A 15,521-nucleotide genomic window follows, 5' to 3' on the forward strand; every position below is an offset into this window, starting at 1 on the left:
AACTTGTGGCTCGGCTCTGGCTCGGCTCTCCCTGTTAATTTGCTGGGTATCCCACCTTGATGTGATGTGCACAGTACACCATGCCACCATGCCCTCCTGAAGCAAAAACAGCAATGGACCACACACCGCTAGCCTCTCCTCCAGGTCGCCCCTAAGCACTCTGGTATGTGTAGTGCCTGAAGTTCGAAGAGATACTGAAAGTTCGTAAGTGGTTCACCTATGTAGGTGCAAGTAGATACTTGTTGTTACCCCGGTCTCTAGACACGGGACATGGCCCGGGTTTCGGGATATCTTTCCTCATCAGTAGAGAAAGTCAATAGGGGTGGAAGAGAAGGCCGCCTCGTAACCGTCACGGGCCTCGTTGCCCAGCACCCAGGTGCGTCGTCCAGAAGCTCGTCAGTTTGGGAGGCTCAAGGGAGCCCTTATGTAGAAAAAACAGCAATGGACCGCACATCGCTAGCCCCTCCTCCGGGTCGCCCCTAAGCACTCTGGTATGTGTAGTGCCTGAAGTTCGAAGAGATACTGAAAGTTCGTAAGTGGTTCACCTATGTAGGTGCAAGTAGATACTTGTTGTTACCCCGATCTCTAGACCCGGGACATGGCCCGGGTTTCGGGATATCTTCCCTCATCAGTAGGGAAAGTCAATAGGGGTGCAAGAGAAGGCCGCCTCGTAACCGTCATGGGCCTCGTTGCCCAGCACGCAGGTGCGTCGTCCAGAAGCTCGTCAGCTTGTGAGGCTCAAGGGAGCCCTTATGTAGAAAAAACAGCAATGGACCGCACACCGCTAGCCCCTCCTCCGGGTCACCCCTAAGCACTCTGGTATGTGTAGTGCCTGAAGTTCGAAGAGATACTGTAAGTTCGTAAGTGGTTCACCTATGTAGGTGCAAGTAGATACTTGTTGTTACCCCGATCTCTAGACCCGGGACATGGCCCGGGTTTCAGGATATCTTCCCTCATCAGTAGAGAAAGTCAATAGGGGTGGAAGAGAAGGCCGCCTCGTAACCGTCACGGGCCTCGTTGCCCAGCACGCAGGTGCGTCGTCCAGAAGCTCGTCAGCTTGGGAGGCTCAAGGGAGCCCTTATGTAGAAAAAACAGCAATGGACCGCACACCGCTAGCCCCTCCTCCGGGTCTCCCCTAAGCACTCTGGTATGTGTAGTGCCTGAAGTTCGAAGAGATACTGAAAGTTCGTAAGTGGTTCACCTATGTAGGTGCAAGTAGATACTTGTTGTTACCCCGATCTCTAGACCCGGGACATGGCCCGGGTTTCGGGATATCTTCCCTCATCAGTAGAGAAAGTCAATAGGGGTGGAAGAGAAGGCCGCCTCGTAACCGTCACGGGCCTCGTTGCCCAGCACGCAGGTGCGTCGTCCAGAAGCTCGTCAGCTTGGGAGGCTCAAGGGAGCCCTTATGTAGAAAAAACAGCAATGGACCGCACACCGCTAGCCCCTCCTCCGGGTCGCCCGTAAGCACTCTGGTATGTGTAGTGCCTGAAGTTCGAAGAGATACTGAAAGTTCGTAAGTGGTTCACCTATGTAGGTGCAAGTAGATACTTGTTGTTACCCCGACTTCTAGACCCGGGACATGGCCCGGGTTTCGGGATATCTTCCTTCATCAGTAGAGAAAGTCAATAGAGGTGGAAGAGAAGGCCGCCTCGTAACCGTCACGGGCCTCGTTGCCCAGCACGCAGGTGCGTCGTCCAGAAGCTCGTCAGCTTGGAAGGCTCAAGGGAGCCCTTATGTAGAAAAAACAGCAATGGACCGCACACCGCTAGCCCCTCCTACAGGTCGCCCCTGAGCACTCTGGTATGTGTAGTGCCTGAAGTTCGAAGAGATACTGAAAGTTCGTAAGTGGTTCACCTATGTAGGTGCAAGTAGATACTTGTTGTTACCCCGATCTCTAGACCCGGGACATGGCCCGGGTTTCGGGATATATTCCCTCATCAGTAGAGAAAGTCAATAGGGGTGGAAGAGAAGGCCGCCTCGTAACCGTCACGGGCCTCGTTGCACAGCACACAGGTGCGTCGTCCAGAAGCTCGTCAGCTTGGGAGGCTCAAGGGAGCCCTTATGTAGAAAAAACAGCAATGGACCGCACACCGCTAGCCCCTCCTCCGGGTCGCCCCTAAGCACTCTGGTATGTGTAGTGCCTGAAGTTCGAAGAGATACTGAAAGTTCGTAAGTGGTTCACCTATGTAGGTGCAAGTAGATACTTGTTGTTACCCCGATCTCTAGACCCGGGACATGTCACCTTTATGTGATGTGCACAGTACACCATGCCACCATGCCCTCCTGAAGCAACTCCGCCATGTCTAGGCATAACACAGAAGCACCAGACATCCTGGGCCATATGTAGGTAATCTCTATTTACCGATTCTTAAAAACCGAATTTTACCGATTCGGTAGTTATGAATCTGTAAATAGTATGTAGGTAAAAAATTGGTAAATTTTACCGAATCGGTAATATTCGGTATTACCGATTCGGTATTTACTGATTCGGTAATTCCCATTCATTCCTATGGGCCTGTAGGCCCATAGGAATGAATGGGAAGCCATTCACTATTACTGATTCGGTAAATACCGAATTGGTAATAGGTGCAGCATATTCAAGGGTGGCAGGGTGTCACATTGACACCCTGTTGCACCCCTGAATCGTGCATTTGTGCACATGTGGCGCGCAAACATGCCCTGAGGGCCTGTATGTCTGCCACATGGCACTTTTAAAAAAGCACAAAATTGCTTTTTTAAAGGTATTCGGTATTTACCACCAACTTGTAGTTGGTGGTAAATAACGAATCCTTAAATCAAAAATGCACTCACTTGAGTTCTACCTACATAGAATTTGAGGATTCGGTAATTTACCGATTTGGTATTTTAAAAATTCTGTAATTTATCGATTCCTTAAATTACCGATTCGGTAAATTACCGAATCCTTAAATCCAGCCACCTACATTAGAAAAAGCTAAAACCCGGTCGGTAACCTCAAATTAACCGATTTTCGGCTATTACCGACCGGTATTAAGCTACCTACATATGGCCCCCTGTGATCACCAACATGCTCTTCATTGCCTTGTGCTCTGCACCCCCAGGGATCTCAAAGGGGACCCTCAGAACCCTCTGTCAGACGACCCTCCTCCGATGTTGTCAATTGTTTCCTCCCACATGCCATGTTCAGAAGGCTTCTCATTAGGGCAGTAACACTTCTCCACTCCAGCCGATGAATACGGGCATGGAGCTCCTTAAATTCAGGGAGGGTGATTAGAATTAGAACCTCCTCCTACACTTTGGCAAGGTTGGGGGTATTTAACGAGGAAGGTGCAGACTTCAGGGAGCAGCAACAACAATCCCCTGAACTTGGGGAAGTCTGTGGAAGTTCACGGGGGGTGGCAGGGGTGTATTTTAACATGCTCATAAACAAATGTATGATGTTACAAGGCATACATTTACAATGCATGCCTTTAGATCACTGTTTTTACATCGAAACATCCTTTACAAGGCATTCTTTTACATAGCAGGCTATTTCATCGCATTTACAGAAACTACCTTTGCAACGCATACCATTACAACGCATGCCATTACATTGCATTTAAGGTAAGTGTTGGATAGTATAGACGTATTGTTTACTATTCTAACTCCAGTGAGTGCAAGAGTAGGGTAAGTGATGGATAGTGTAGAGGTAAAAATCACTATTCTAACTCCAGTGAGTGCAACAGTAGGGTAAGTGTCGGATAGTGTAAGGGTACTATGCGTTGTAATGGTATGCGTTGTAATGACTTGCGATGTAATGCCTGCGTTGTAGTGACATGCATTGTAATTACATGCATTGTAGTGACATGCAATGTAATGGCTGCGTTGTAATGACATGCGATGTAAAGGTAGTGCGATGTAATGACTGCATTGTAAAGGTTGTTTCCCCTCATAAACAGGGCCAGAATTAGCTGCTGGCAGATTATTGAGTAGTGTGACCTCATTGTGAGTTGTGAGGATGCAATGGACTGGACCCGAACATCAACAGGTGCCAAGGACCGTGGGAGAACAGTAAGTGGGCCCCTGACTGGCACACTGATCCAGTACCCGTGGGTATGCGGGACCCTGTCCCATGAGAGATAAACCACACGGTGAAGTCACTTTATTGTGGATTGTTTAGATGGATCACAGCTCTGCACACACCTGCCCTCACCTCACTCCTGTTTTAACATCCCAGGCTGAACCCCTACAGATCCCGTCGAAGCTGGGCGGAGATCTGCGCCCGACCCATGGCCGACTCCACTTTGTAATGTAATGCAATGTAAAACAATACATATGTAACATAAAGCAATTAATGCACAACACATTGCAATGTGAAGCAGTACATTTGTAATATAATGAGCGGTAATGAGTTTGTAAAGAAATGTAACAAAAGGTAACGTAAAGCAGATGTAGTGTCGAGTTAAGGATTGGAGTGACAAGCCACGTACATGCATGCTTAGTCCCAAGGGAGCACTTGTATACACTTACAAAACAACTCTTTAAGACTAGGCGGCAGATTTACAATGACTGGCGCATCCCTGCGTATCAGCAGGGATGCGCCAGGTAAGATGCGTCACTCAAGTTTACTCTTGCTCCACCACAGATGCGCTGCATTTACAATGCAGCTCATCGTGGCGCAAGGATAAACAGATGCGTGATGCATCTGATGGCGTAAGGGCGGCACATTGCTGTAGTCGTGTTGCAAGCGCGACGCAACTCCAGCAATGCTCAGGGGCTGCCCATACCTAACATGCTGCATCACGCCTTACGCCTGCTTCAAGCAGGCGCAGAGTTTTGACGTAGAGGCGTCGGAAAAGTGATTCAGATAAATGTTGTAGATTTCACTGCGTCACTTTTCCGAGGCTTTTTCTGACGGAACGCCCACCCTGCATACATTAACCCTGACGCAGGTTTAATGTGGTGCAGGGCTTTACAACGTGACGCATCTCCCTAGATACATCACTTTGTAAATACGGCGCGACATGGCGCATGGTTTACGCCGCTTCTGGGTCACAGAAGTGACTCAACGGTGGCGTAAATGTGTCGCAAGGGGCTTGTAAATCTGCCCCTCGATCTTTAGAAATTCCTATCCCTGTTGCAGTTGTATCTTGTGAGGACCCACCTTCAGTCGCTGCAGGAATATAGGCGGGGGCTGCGGCTGCGCCTCGTGCCGGTACGCCTGCAGGATGTCATCTCTGGCCTTGCTCCGGAAGTTTCCGTGGAAGCCACTGGCGAACTGCAAAGAGGGAGAGCACAGATGTAAACACAGCGGCACCAACTTACAATATGCAAAACTGAAATCAATTCCCTCAAGCAGAAGAGGTGTGTGCTTTGTTAATAAAACGTCTATTCAAATATTTAACAACAATAGCGTGTTTTACGCAGTGCTTAATACAACAGCTGGTGGCCTCTCTAAGCACTGTAAATTGCAGGTTTTACTATTATCTAATTAACTCCTTTGACGCTGATGACGGAACCGCTCCATCATCAGTCGCGGTGGCGCTGTGCTGATGACGGAGCGGTTCCGTCATGGCCTGCCCGACGCGCCTGCGCGGCGCTGATTTCGTGCCTGCGCGGCGCTGATTTCGCGCCTGCGCGGTGTGTTCTATTGAGCGGGCGGGGCCATGACGGAACCGCTCCGTCATCAGCACAGCTCACCCGAGGCTGGTGACGGAGCGGTTCCGTCACCAGCGTGTGAGCGCCGCGCAGCCCCAATCCCCGCCACCTTAGCGCTGCGGCAGAATAGCCGCGGCGGCGAAGGTGTTATATGGTACTCCATGTATTGACATCGGAAGGATGAAAGCCTAATTTGATTATTTTTAGAAAAATGTCAGAAACACACTCTTCTTTTGCTAAGCCTCTAGTGACAGGAAAGAGAGGAAAATAGCAAGGGTGTAGGTGATGTCGGTTCTGCCTATGAAAAAAAACATTTTATTTCCTTTTGGACCTACTATTTTGAATCTCTGCTGTGATGAGGCTCCCAGTGGAGTTTCATTCACTGTAATGCTACAATATAAATTAGTTATGAGATACATCCAGTGGTCAAAGTCCGTTAAAAAACTATAGGAACTGGGATCTTGAGTGCAGGGGGGCGGAGTCAGTTAGCGTGGGGGCGGGATCAAAGGCATGGTGGAAAAAAACGAAATATTCTGCACCTATTTTGTTTGTCTTTCACCTTCAGGTAACTGAATATAAAATAACACACATTACATGAAAAATAAATGCAATTTAAACTAATCAGTGGGAAATTCACTATTTTAGAGTATAACGTGATCATTGCCGATGTCTAAGCGTGCGACCATAGAGCTACAGAACTAAGGCGCACATGTGTCAAGCTTTGTACCGGTCGCAAATGGGCTGATTCGCAGAATTAGCCCATTTGCAACTGGTAAAAAAGCATTTCCGATACATCAAACCAAAATGCATTGGCAAAATAGGTAATTGCAATTTTTGCAATGACCTATTTGCGAATGCATTTAGAGAATCGCAATTTGCAATTCCCTAAATGCAATGCATGAAGTATTTGAAAAATGCGACTTTGCACTAAGGATTAGCAAATTACCATCAACTCCAAGTTGATGGTAACATGCAAATCCTTGGAAAAATGCACAAAATAGCATTTTTCAAAGTGCCCTGTGGCGAACACACATGCCCTTAGGGATGTGCACACTTACCTGTTTTGGGGGTGCACACTTACCTGTTTTGGCTGTACATCAGGGGGGCCTTGGGCCCCCTAGCACCCTTGAAATTACATTCACAATTTGCGATTACATATTTGGTAATCACAAATTGCGAATGCTTTCCCATTCATTCCTATGGGCATCTAGGCCCATAGGAATGAATGGGGATGTATTTCCTAATAGCGAAACGCAATTTGCGATCCGCTGTTGGGGAATGTGTAGGAATCGCAATTTTTTTGCGATTCCGACATATATAAGGAATTGCGACTCCTAAATAGCCATTCCTTAAAAATCGCTATTTAGGAATCGCAATTCCTTATCTTGATGCATGTACCCCTAAATCCTTGCGGGTGTGGTGGGAGGGAATAGCGACTTGCATATTATGGGTGCCATGAGCCTGTAACAGAAAGTACTCCCAATATACAAATCATTTTTTTAAATGTGTCTATAAATATAAGATGAGCTGCCACGAAAAGGGGAAAAAGATTCAGGTTGCAGATAACAAATGCATTCAAAATATAAAAAAATTAGTAATACCCAGATACCTGTGCACCTAGTGCAACCATTTTTATAAGTGCCCATAAAGGAGCACTACAAGTACACACTCAACAGCTCAGCTGGTAACACATTTACAACATCTCTCAAAAAGAATAAATATTTGTCATCATGAAGCTTAAAGTGACTCCATAAATTAAAAATGATACAGGCTTCCAAGCAGCCTTTACATTCGCAGATTACCCAAGTGCACACATTTACAAAAACGCCAATTGTTTGTTCAGCTATCTGTCTCTCCCTCTGCTTCACAGCACAGGAGATTCCCTCCCTCCTTTTCAGAAGAGTCATCTGAAAATCTGGAATTTACTGTCCGGGGACTGCTGCCTTTTAACAAAAAAAGTAGAGGAACTGTTTTATATTAAATTATAAAAGTATGGGCGTGTTATGCTCCATAAATCCCGCCCACTTCGACCTCTGGATACATCAGCTCCCAACTTTTACAATAGGAGCAAATACTGTTGACAGCTGTGAATAGGGTGCTTGAGGAGGTGAAGCTAGGCATGTGTTGACACACATGTAAACATATAAGCTCATACTAAATTGTTATAATCCAGTTCGGAGCTGTGTCATTCCTTTTGGGTAAACTGTATGATACAGTGTTTTCAAATTGTTCACTCGTTTATACTGTGGTAAAAGTGTAACTTAGGATAGGCAAATGGTATAAGGACCAAAGCTGCTAACTTTCATATGCTTCCCTAGATGTCAAATCCAAATGTTATTTTCACCATACCATGATTCTTTTAAAATATTTGGATCAGACACACATTAAATTTGGATTGTGAGCAGCCTGGCTGAGTGGAGCGAATTACTATGGGCCATATGTATGAACACATTTTCCTATAGACACAGAATGGGTAAAACCCTTTGATACATCTTGCCCTTTGCCCCGAAAGTGGGCCTGGACTGAGAGGAGAGTGACAGGTGCCCAAGGAAGGTGCAACAGTGGGAAATGGAAAGTTACTGAGCTTGCTGCAACTTTTACAACAGCAGAAAAGAGAAAGAGGAAACTAATTATATGTTACATAAAAAGGTAGCTATGCGCGTTGTAAACAACAAGGTTCCAAGCAGGAGCCTGACAGCTGAGATATTAAATAATGGCATTTAGTTGATGTTTAAGAGGTGTCTTTAGGGAGAGACCTAATGCTCACATTATACATTTTTTAACCAGATTCAATATTAATGTCTACCAGAGGGAGACTTCTAACTATATTTTAGGGTCTAGCTGAAACGGGGAACAGCGTTTACAACGCAACTTTTACCACGCTGTACCTTTACCACGCAACTTTTACAACGCAAGCGTTACAACGACTTGCGCTGGGGGGCGCTCTAGGATAGGGAATAGTTTAATTTACTATCCAACTCCTTCCCTACTATCCACGGGGACTGGAGTTGGAATAGTAAATTAAACTATTCACTACCCAGCGCCCCCCAACGCAAGTCGTTGTAACGACTTGCTTTGTAAAACTTGCGTGGTAAAGGCATGCATTGTAAAAGCATGCGTAGTAATGACATATATCCAGCTGAAACATGTAAGACCTCTCAAGTATAAACTGTCATGTCAATGTTAAGGTCTGTGTTTTGTTGTACTGACTGTGGGAATTGTTGTCAAAGGTAGTTGGCTATTATTATTGCTTGTGAAAGGCATAGAAACGCCTGTAAGTTATTATTTTTGATGGAGAACACTTGATGTTAAGGCACTACAATCCTTTAGGGAGGCATTGATAGTTTATCTGGATATGGTTTGTGGAGGCATACATTGGAGCATGGAATCTTGCACAAAATGGAAACAAAGAAGGTTTACGGTGATAGTTATCGCCTCTGAAAAATCATTGGCATAGCTGGTTTTCATCCTGGTTATTTTTGTAAGGCCTCTTACAAGAAAATACAAATTGTTGCTCCAACTGTACTTTTATATATGTCAGTGACCTAATATGTAGTATTTAGCAATGTGTTTATTAAAGTGAAAACATTAGCTGGACATTGCCTAATTGAGTGTTGTTGTTGTGCGTTGCTAAGTTCTCAGTTTTTAGCACGCCCTGGAGTCAGTCTTACACTTCACTGCCTCAGCCAACCAGCATTGTTGAACACTCTCACGTCAAGCAGGGTAACAGTAAGGGTGTGCACTTCTTCAAAAGACAATTATGAAATATCTGCAGGAACACACAGCAATGGGGTAAACATTCCTAGAAATGTAAACTACAGCAGACTGGGAAATGGGTGCAGACAGACTATCTGCAGCTGGAAAACCTTGATTCATCAGGTGATAAGGGTTAAATAAAGGAGCAGGGTTAGCACTTCAAGGACAGAACAGGAAGAACCAGTCAAAAAGGGAAATGAAGATAGTATTCAAGTCTTGGCAACAGCTTTCATTGGACTTCTCCACATTGCCCTAGTTCACACCCAATTGAAATCTCTGGATCTGTGTTGCTTTTCCCCTTCTACTCTGTCCCTTGGGAGTTAGGACCTGTATCCTTGTGGCTAGGGGCTAGCTCCTGCGGGTACTCATTTGGGCGCAGATCAGGGTGCAACTGTCTCAATATGAGCATGGGCCAGGGTAGGGCTGTATCTACCTGGCAAGCATCTGCATTGGCTAGGTTAGGCCAGGCAGCAGAACCAGGGCCCACGCGGCAGCATTATACAGACCAGGGCAGTCAAACTCCTCGAAGACATGAGATGCGGACAACCAACTCCGCAAAGACATGAGATGCGGACAACTAACTCTGCAAAGACATGAGATGCAGACATCCAACTCCGCAAAGACATGAGATTCGGACAACCAACACCGCAAAGACATGAGATGCGGACATCCAACTCCGCAAAGACATGAAATGCGGACAACCAACTCCGGGAAGACATGAGATGCGGACATCCAACTCCGCGAAGACATGAGATGCGGACAACCAACTCCGCGCAGATATGAGATGCGGACAACCCACTCCACGAAGACATGAGATGCAGACAACCAACTCCGCAAAGACATGAGATGCGGACAACCAACTCTACGAAAACATGAGATGCGGACATCTAACTCCGCGAAGACATGAGATGCGAACAACCAACTCCGCGAAGATATGAGATGCGGACAACCCACTCCACGAAGACATGAGATGCAGACAACCAACTCCGTGAAGACATGAGATGCGGACAACCAACTCTACGAAAACATGAGATGCGGACAACCAACTCCGCAAAGACATGAGATGCGGACATCCAACTCCGCGAAGACATGAGATGCGGACAACCAACTCTGCGAAGATATGAGATGCGGACAACCCACTCAACGAAGACATGAGATGCGGACAACTAACTCCGCGAAGACATGAGATGTGTACAACCAACTCCGCGAAGATATGAGATGCGCGGACAACCAAGTCCGCGAAGACATGAGATGCGGACAACCAACTCCACGAAGATATGAGATGAGGACAACCAACTCCGCGAAGACATGACATGCGGACAACCAACTCCGCGAAGATATGAGATGCAGACAACCAACTCTGCGAAGATATGAGATGCGGACAACCCACTCCACGAAGACATGAGATGCGGACAACCAACTCCGCGAAGACATGAGATGGAGACAACCAACTCCGCGAAGATGAGAGATGCGCAGACAACCAACTCCGGGAAGACATGAGATGTGGACAACCAACTCCGCGAAGATATGAGATGCGGACAACCAACTCCGCGAAGACATGACATGCGGACAACCAACTCCGCGAAGATATGAGATGCGGACAACCCACTCCACGAAGACATGAGATGCAGACAACCAACTCTGCGAAGACATGAGATGCGGACAACCAACTCTACGAAAACATGAGATGCGGACATCCAACTCCGCGAAGACATGAGATGCGGACACCCAACTCCGCGAAGATATGAGATGTGGACAACCCACTCCACGAAGACATGAGATGCAGACAACCAACTCCGTGAAGACATGAGATGCGGACAACCAACTCTACGAAAACATGAGATGCGGACAACAAACTCCGCAAAGACCTGAGATGCGGACATCCGATTTCGCAAAGGCATGAGATGCGGACAACCAACTCCGCGAAGATATGAGATGCGGACAACCCACTCCACGAAGACATGAGATGCGGACAACCAACTCTGCGAAGACATGAGATGCGCGGACATCCAACTCCGCGAAGACATGAGATGTGGACAACCAACTCCGCGAAGATATGAGATGCGGACAACCAACTCCACGAAGACATGACATGCGGACAACCAACTCCACGAAGATATGAGATGCGGACAACCAACTCCGCGAAGATATGAGAGGCGGACAACCCACTCCACGAAGACATGAGATGCGGACAACCAACTCCGCGAAGACTTGAGATGCAGACATCCAACTCCGCGAAGACATGAGATGCAGACAATCAACTCCACGAAGATATGAGATGCGGACAACTAAGCATGGGCGGATTTTGCGGATCCACGATTCACGAATTTGCGGATTCACGGATCGTGGATCCGCAAAATCCGCGGATTATGCGGATCGGCGGATTTGGGGGCGGGGCTTCCTCGAGTGTGTGGGCGGGGCCAAACGGACGGGGCTTCCATGCGAGCGCACATGCCGCTTGTGTGTATAAAAGGTCAGAGACCGATCAGAGCAGAGTAAGAGACAGAAGCCCCTGGTATATTTGGGAAGAAGGCACATCTGCCCAGCCTCCCAAAGCTCACGATTGTTTTTAGGGCTGATGAATGAGTCACTGCATTTGCGCTTCAACTAGTTCCAGCGACCAAGTGTGTGTTACTATGCAATCGCGCCGAAGTGAGCAGGGGTCCCTTGAGTGAAATGTCCATCATAGTGGGTAAATGGCGGGAAGACGGTGCATGCCGCTTGTGTGTATAAAAGGTCAGAGACCGATCAGAGCAGCAGATTAAGAGACAGAAGCCCCTGGTCACAGGAACAGCACGGGGATTCCGCTCGTCAAAGTCAAAGATGCAAACGCCTCTGGCGAGCATCACAGCGGATTTTCGATGGTATATTTGGGAAGAAGGCACACCTGCCCAGCCCCCACAACGCTCACGATTGCAGTGTTTCCTGCTGAGGTTTATTTTTTGTGCCAGGACCGTCGTGCCCGAATGAACCCTGCCCTTCATATTTATTCAAGAAGACACCACCGTTTGAATAATTTACGATGGCGCCGGCAAGCTGCCAGCGCCATCCTGCAAAAGTTACTTAATTAGCTTCAACAGGAAGCTCCAACTGATAAAATAAAGCAGGCGCTCGAGCCTCTGCTTTATCTTATCTGTTAGAGCTTCCTGTCGAAGCTAATTAAGTAACCATTTGAGGATGGCGCTGGCAGCTTGCCGGCGCCATCGTAAATGATGTAGGCTTGAACTTTTGACCGCAAAATCCGCTCCGATCGCGGATTGCGGATTCTCGGTAAATTCGCGAGAGTTCGCGGATCGCGGATTTACCGAAAATCCGTAAAATCCGCGATCGGAGCGGATTTTGCGCTCATGCTTACGGACAACCAACTCCACGAAGACATTAGATGTGGACAACCAACTCCGCGAAGATATGAGATGCGGACAACCAACTCCGCGAAGACATGACATGCGGACAACCACCTGCGTGAATATAATAGAATACATCGCACCACTGCGCACGACAAATCCCCCGCAGATGCTGGAGCAAAATCACCACAGACCAGCTCCTCTCATCACTAAACCAGAACCCGCCAGCCGACACCGCGAACACCAACGAAGCAGCCCACAACCTCGCACAGTGGATCACCTACTGCGCCGACGACCTCGCCCCACTGAAGAACCCCCCAAGCAAGACCGGCAACAGGAAAACATCATGGTTCACAGACGGCCTCAAAGAATCGAGGAAATCCCGCCGAACCCTCGAAAAAACCTGGCGCCACGAACGGACAACAGAAAACCTGACAGCCCTCAAGAACGCCACTCGCGAACACCACCAACTGATCCGCACCACCAAAAGGGCATCGTTCAAAGAGCGGCTAGACAACAACACCCACAACAGCAAGGAACTCTTCAGCATCGTCAAAGAGCTCTCCAACCCCAGCGCCAGCAACAGCGACATCACACCATCACAAGACCTCTGCAACGCCCTCGCCACATTCTTCCACCACAAGATCACAGATATACACGACAGCTTCGGACCCCAGACTCCGCCTCCAGTCACCGAACCAACGACCCCCACCACCACCCTCAGCACCTGGACCCCCATCAGCACTGAAGACACCACCCACATCATGAACACCATCAACTCCGGCTCCCCCTCGGACCCATGCCCCCATCATATCTTCAACAAAGCTGACATCATTATCGCACCCCACCTCCTTCACGTCATTAACAACTCCTTCACGTCAGCCACCTTCCCTGAGAGCTGGAAGCACGCAAAAATCAACCCCCTTCTGAAGAAACCCACGGCAGACCCCAAAGACCTCAAAAACTTGCACCCCATTTCTCTTCTTCCCTTCCCGGCGAAAGTCATCGAGAAGACCGTCAATAAACAGCTGACTGCATTCCTCGAGGCAAACAACTTGCTCAACCCGTCCCAGTCCGGATTTCGAGCAAACCACAGCACCGAGACCGCCCTCATCGTAGCCACCGACGACATCAGGACCATGATGGACAACGGAGAAACAACCGCTCTCATCCTCCTGGACCTCTCGGCAGCCGTTGATACTGTATGCCACCGCACCCTAATAACCTGCCTCTTCAACACTGGGATCCAAGGAAAGGCCCTGGACTGGATCACCTCGTTCCTATCCGGCAGAACCCAGAGAGTCGGCCTCCCTCCCGCCTGCTCAGCGGCCACCGAGATCATCTGCGGCGTCCCCCAAGGCTCCTCGCTCAGCCCAACCCTCTTCAATATCTACATGACCCCCCTCGCCGCCATCGCACGCAAACACAACATCAACATCATCTCCTACGCCGACGACACCCAACTGATACTCTCACTCACCAAAGACCCAGCCACCGCCAAAAACATCCTCCAGGAAGGAATGAAAGACGTAGCAGAATGGATGAAGCTCAGCCGCCTGAAGCTGCACTCAGACAAAACGGAAGTCCTCATCCTCGGACAATCCCCACCCGCCTGGGACGACTCCTGGTGGCCCACGGCGCTGGGCTCCGCGCTGACACCCTCGGACCACGCTCGCAACCTGAGATTCATCTTGGACTCCTCACTCTCAATGACCAAGCAAGTCAACGCCGTCTCGTCCTCTTGCTTTAACACCCTGCGCATGCTCCGAAAAATCTTCAAGTGGATCCCCACCGAAACCAGAAACACGGTCACTCAGGCCCTCGTCACCAGCCGACTGGCCCACTGAAACGCCCTATAAGCAGGAACCACCGCCAAACTCCAGAAACGACTACAACGCATACAGAACGCCTCCGCACGACTCATCCTCGGTCCCTCGCCACAGCCACATATCCGCCCACCTGAGAAACCTGCACTGGCTCCCTGTCAGCAAGAGGATCACGTTCAGGCTCCTCACCCACGCACTCAAAGCGCTCCACGACATGGGCCCCGAATACCTCAACAACCGCCTCTCGTTCTACACTCCCACCCGCCAGCTCTGCTCCGCCAGCCTCGCCCTCGCCAACGTCCCACGGATTCGCAGAACCACCACCGGAGGAAGATCGTTCTCCTACCTGGCAGCTAAAACATGGAACTCCCTCCCAGCACACCTACGACTGACCTAGGACCACCTCACCTTCAGGAAACACCTCAAGACCTGGCTATTCGAGCAGTAGCAGCCCCCCCTCCCCCCTCAGTGCCTTGAGACCCTCACGGGTGAGTAGCGCGCTCTATAAATGCCGTGATTGATTGATATATGAGATGCGGGCAACCAATTCCGCGAAGACATGAGATGCGGACAACCAACTCCACGAAGATATGAGATGCGGACAACCAACTCCGCGAAGACATGACATGTGGACAACCAACTCCGTGAAGATATGAGATGCGGACAACCAACTCCGCGAAGACATGAGATACGGACCACCTCTCCAGCAGCCACTGCTGAAGCTGTACACGATCCCTGTGGGCCTCCACCAGTGATAGGACCGAGCTGCTTAGAATATGCTGAAGGAAGTGCGAGGAACAGTGGCGGCCGATCCCTTTTTAAAGTAGTGGGGTGATCAGGCGTGCGCTTCAGAATGCCTTTGGGCGCAACAAGGGACCACACGTTTCACCATAAGCCTCCTTCATCCTTCCTCATGTAGACTTTACAGGATTTCCCAGTTTGGCTTTAAGCCATCCATGCTGTCATGCTGTTATGT

General features: G+C 48.8%; 1 protein-coding gene across 1 annotated transcript in view; it reads right to left on the minus strand.

Annotated features, from left to right (window-relative positions):
• Window positions 1-15,521, minus strand: part of CIMIP7 (ciliary microtubule inner protein 7) — a 195,316-nt gene that overhangs the window by 102,462 nt on the left and 77,333 nt on the right. Inside the window, exon 2 of the mRNA XM_078659320.1 lies at window positions 5,126-5,239. Coding sequence (XP_078515446.1) covers window positions 5,126-5,239 — 114 coding nt within the window. The remainder of the gene's footprint in view (window positions 1-5,125; window positions 5,240-15,521) is intronic.

Source organism: Lissotriton helveticus, chromosome 9, assembly GCF_964261635.1.
Source record: "Lissotriton helveticus chromosome 9, aLisHel1.1, whole genome shotgun sequence".
Lineage (NCBI taxonomy): Eukaryota > Metazoa > Chordata > Amphibia > Caudata > Salamandridae > Lissotriton > Lissotriton helveticus.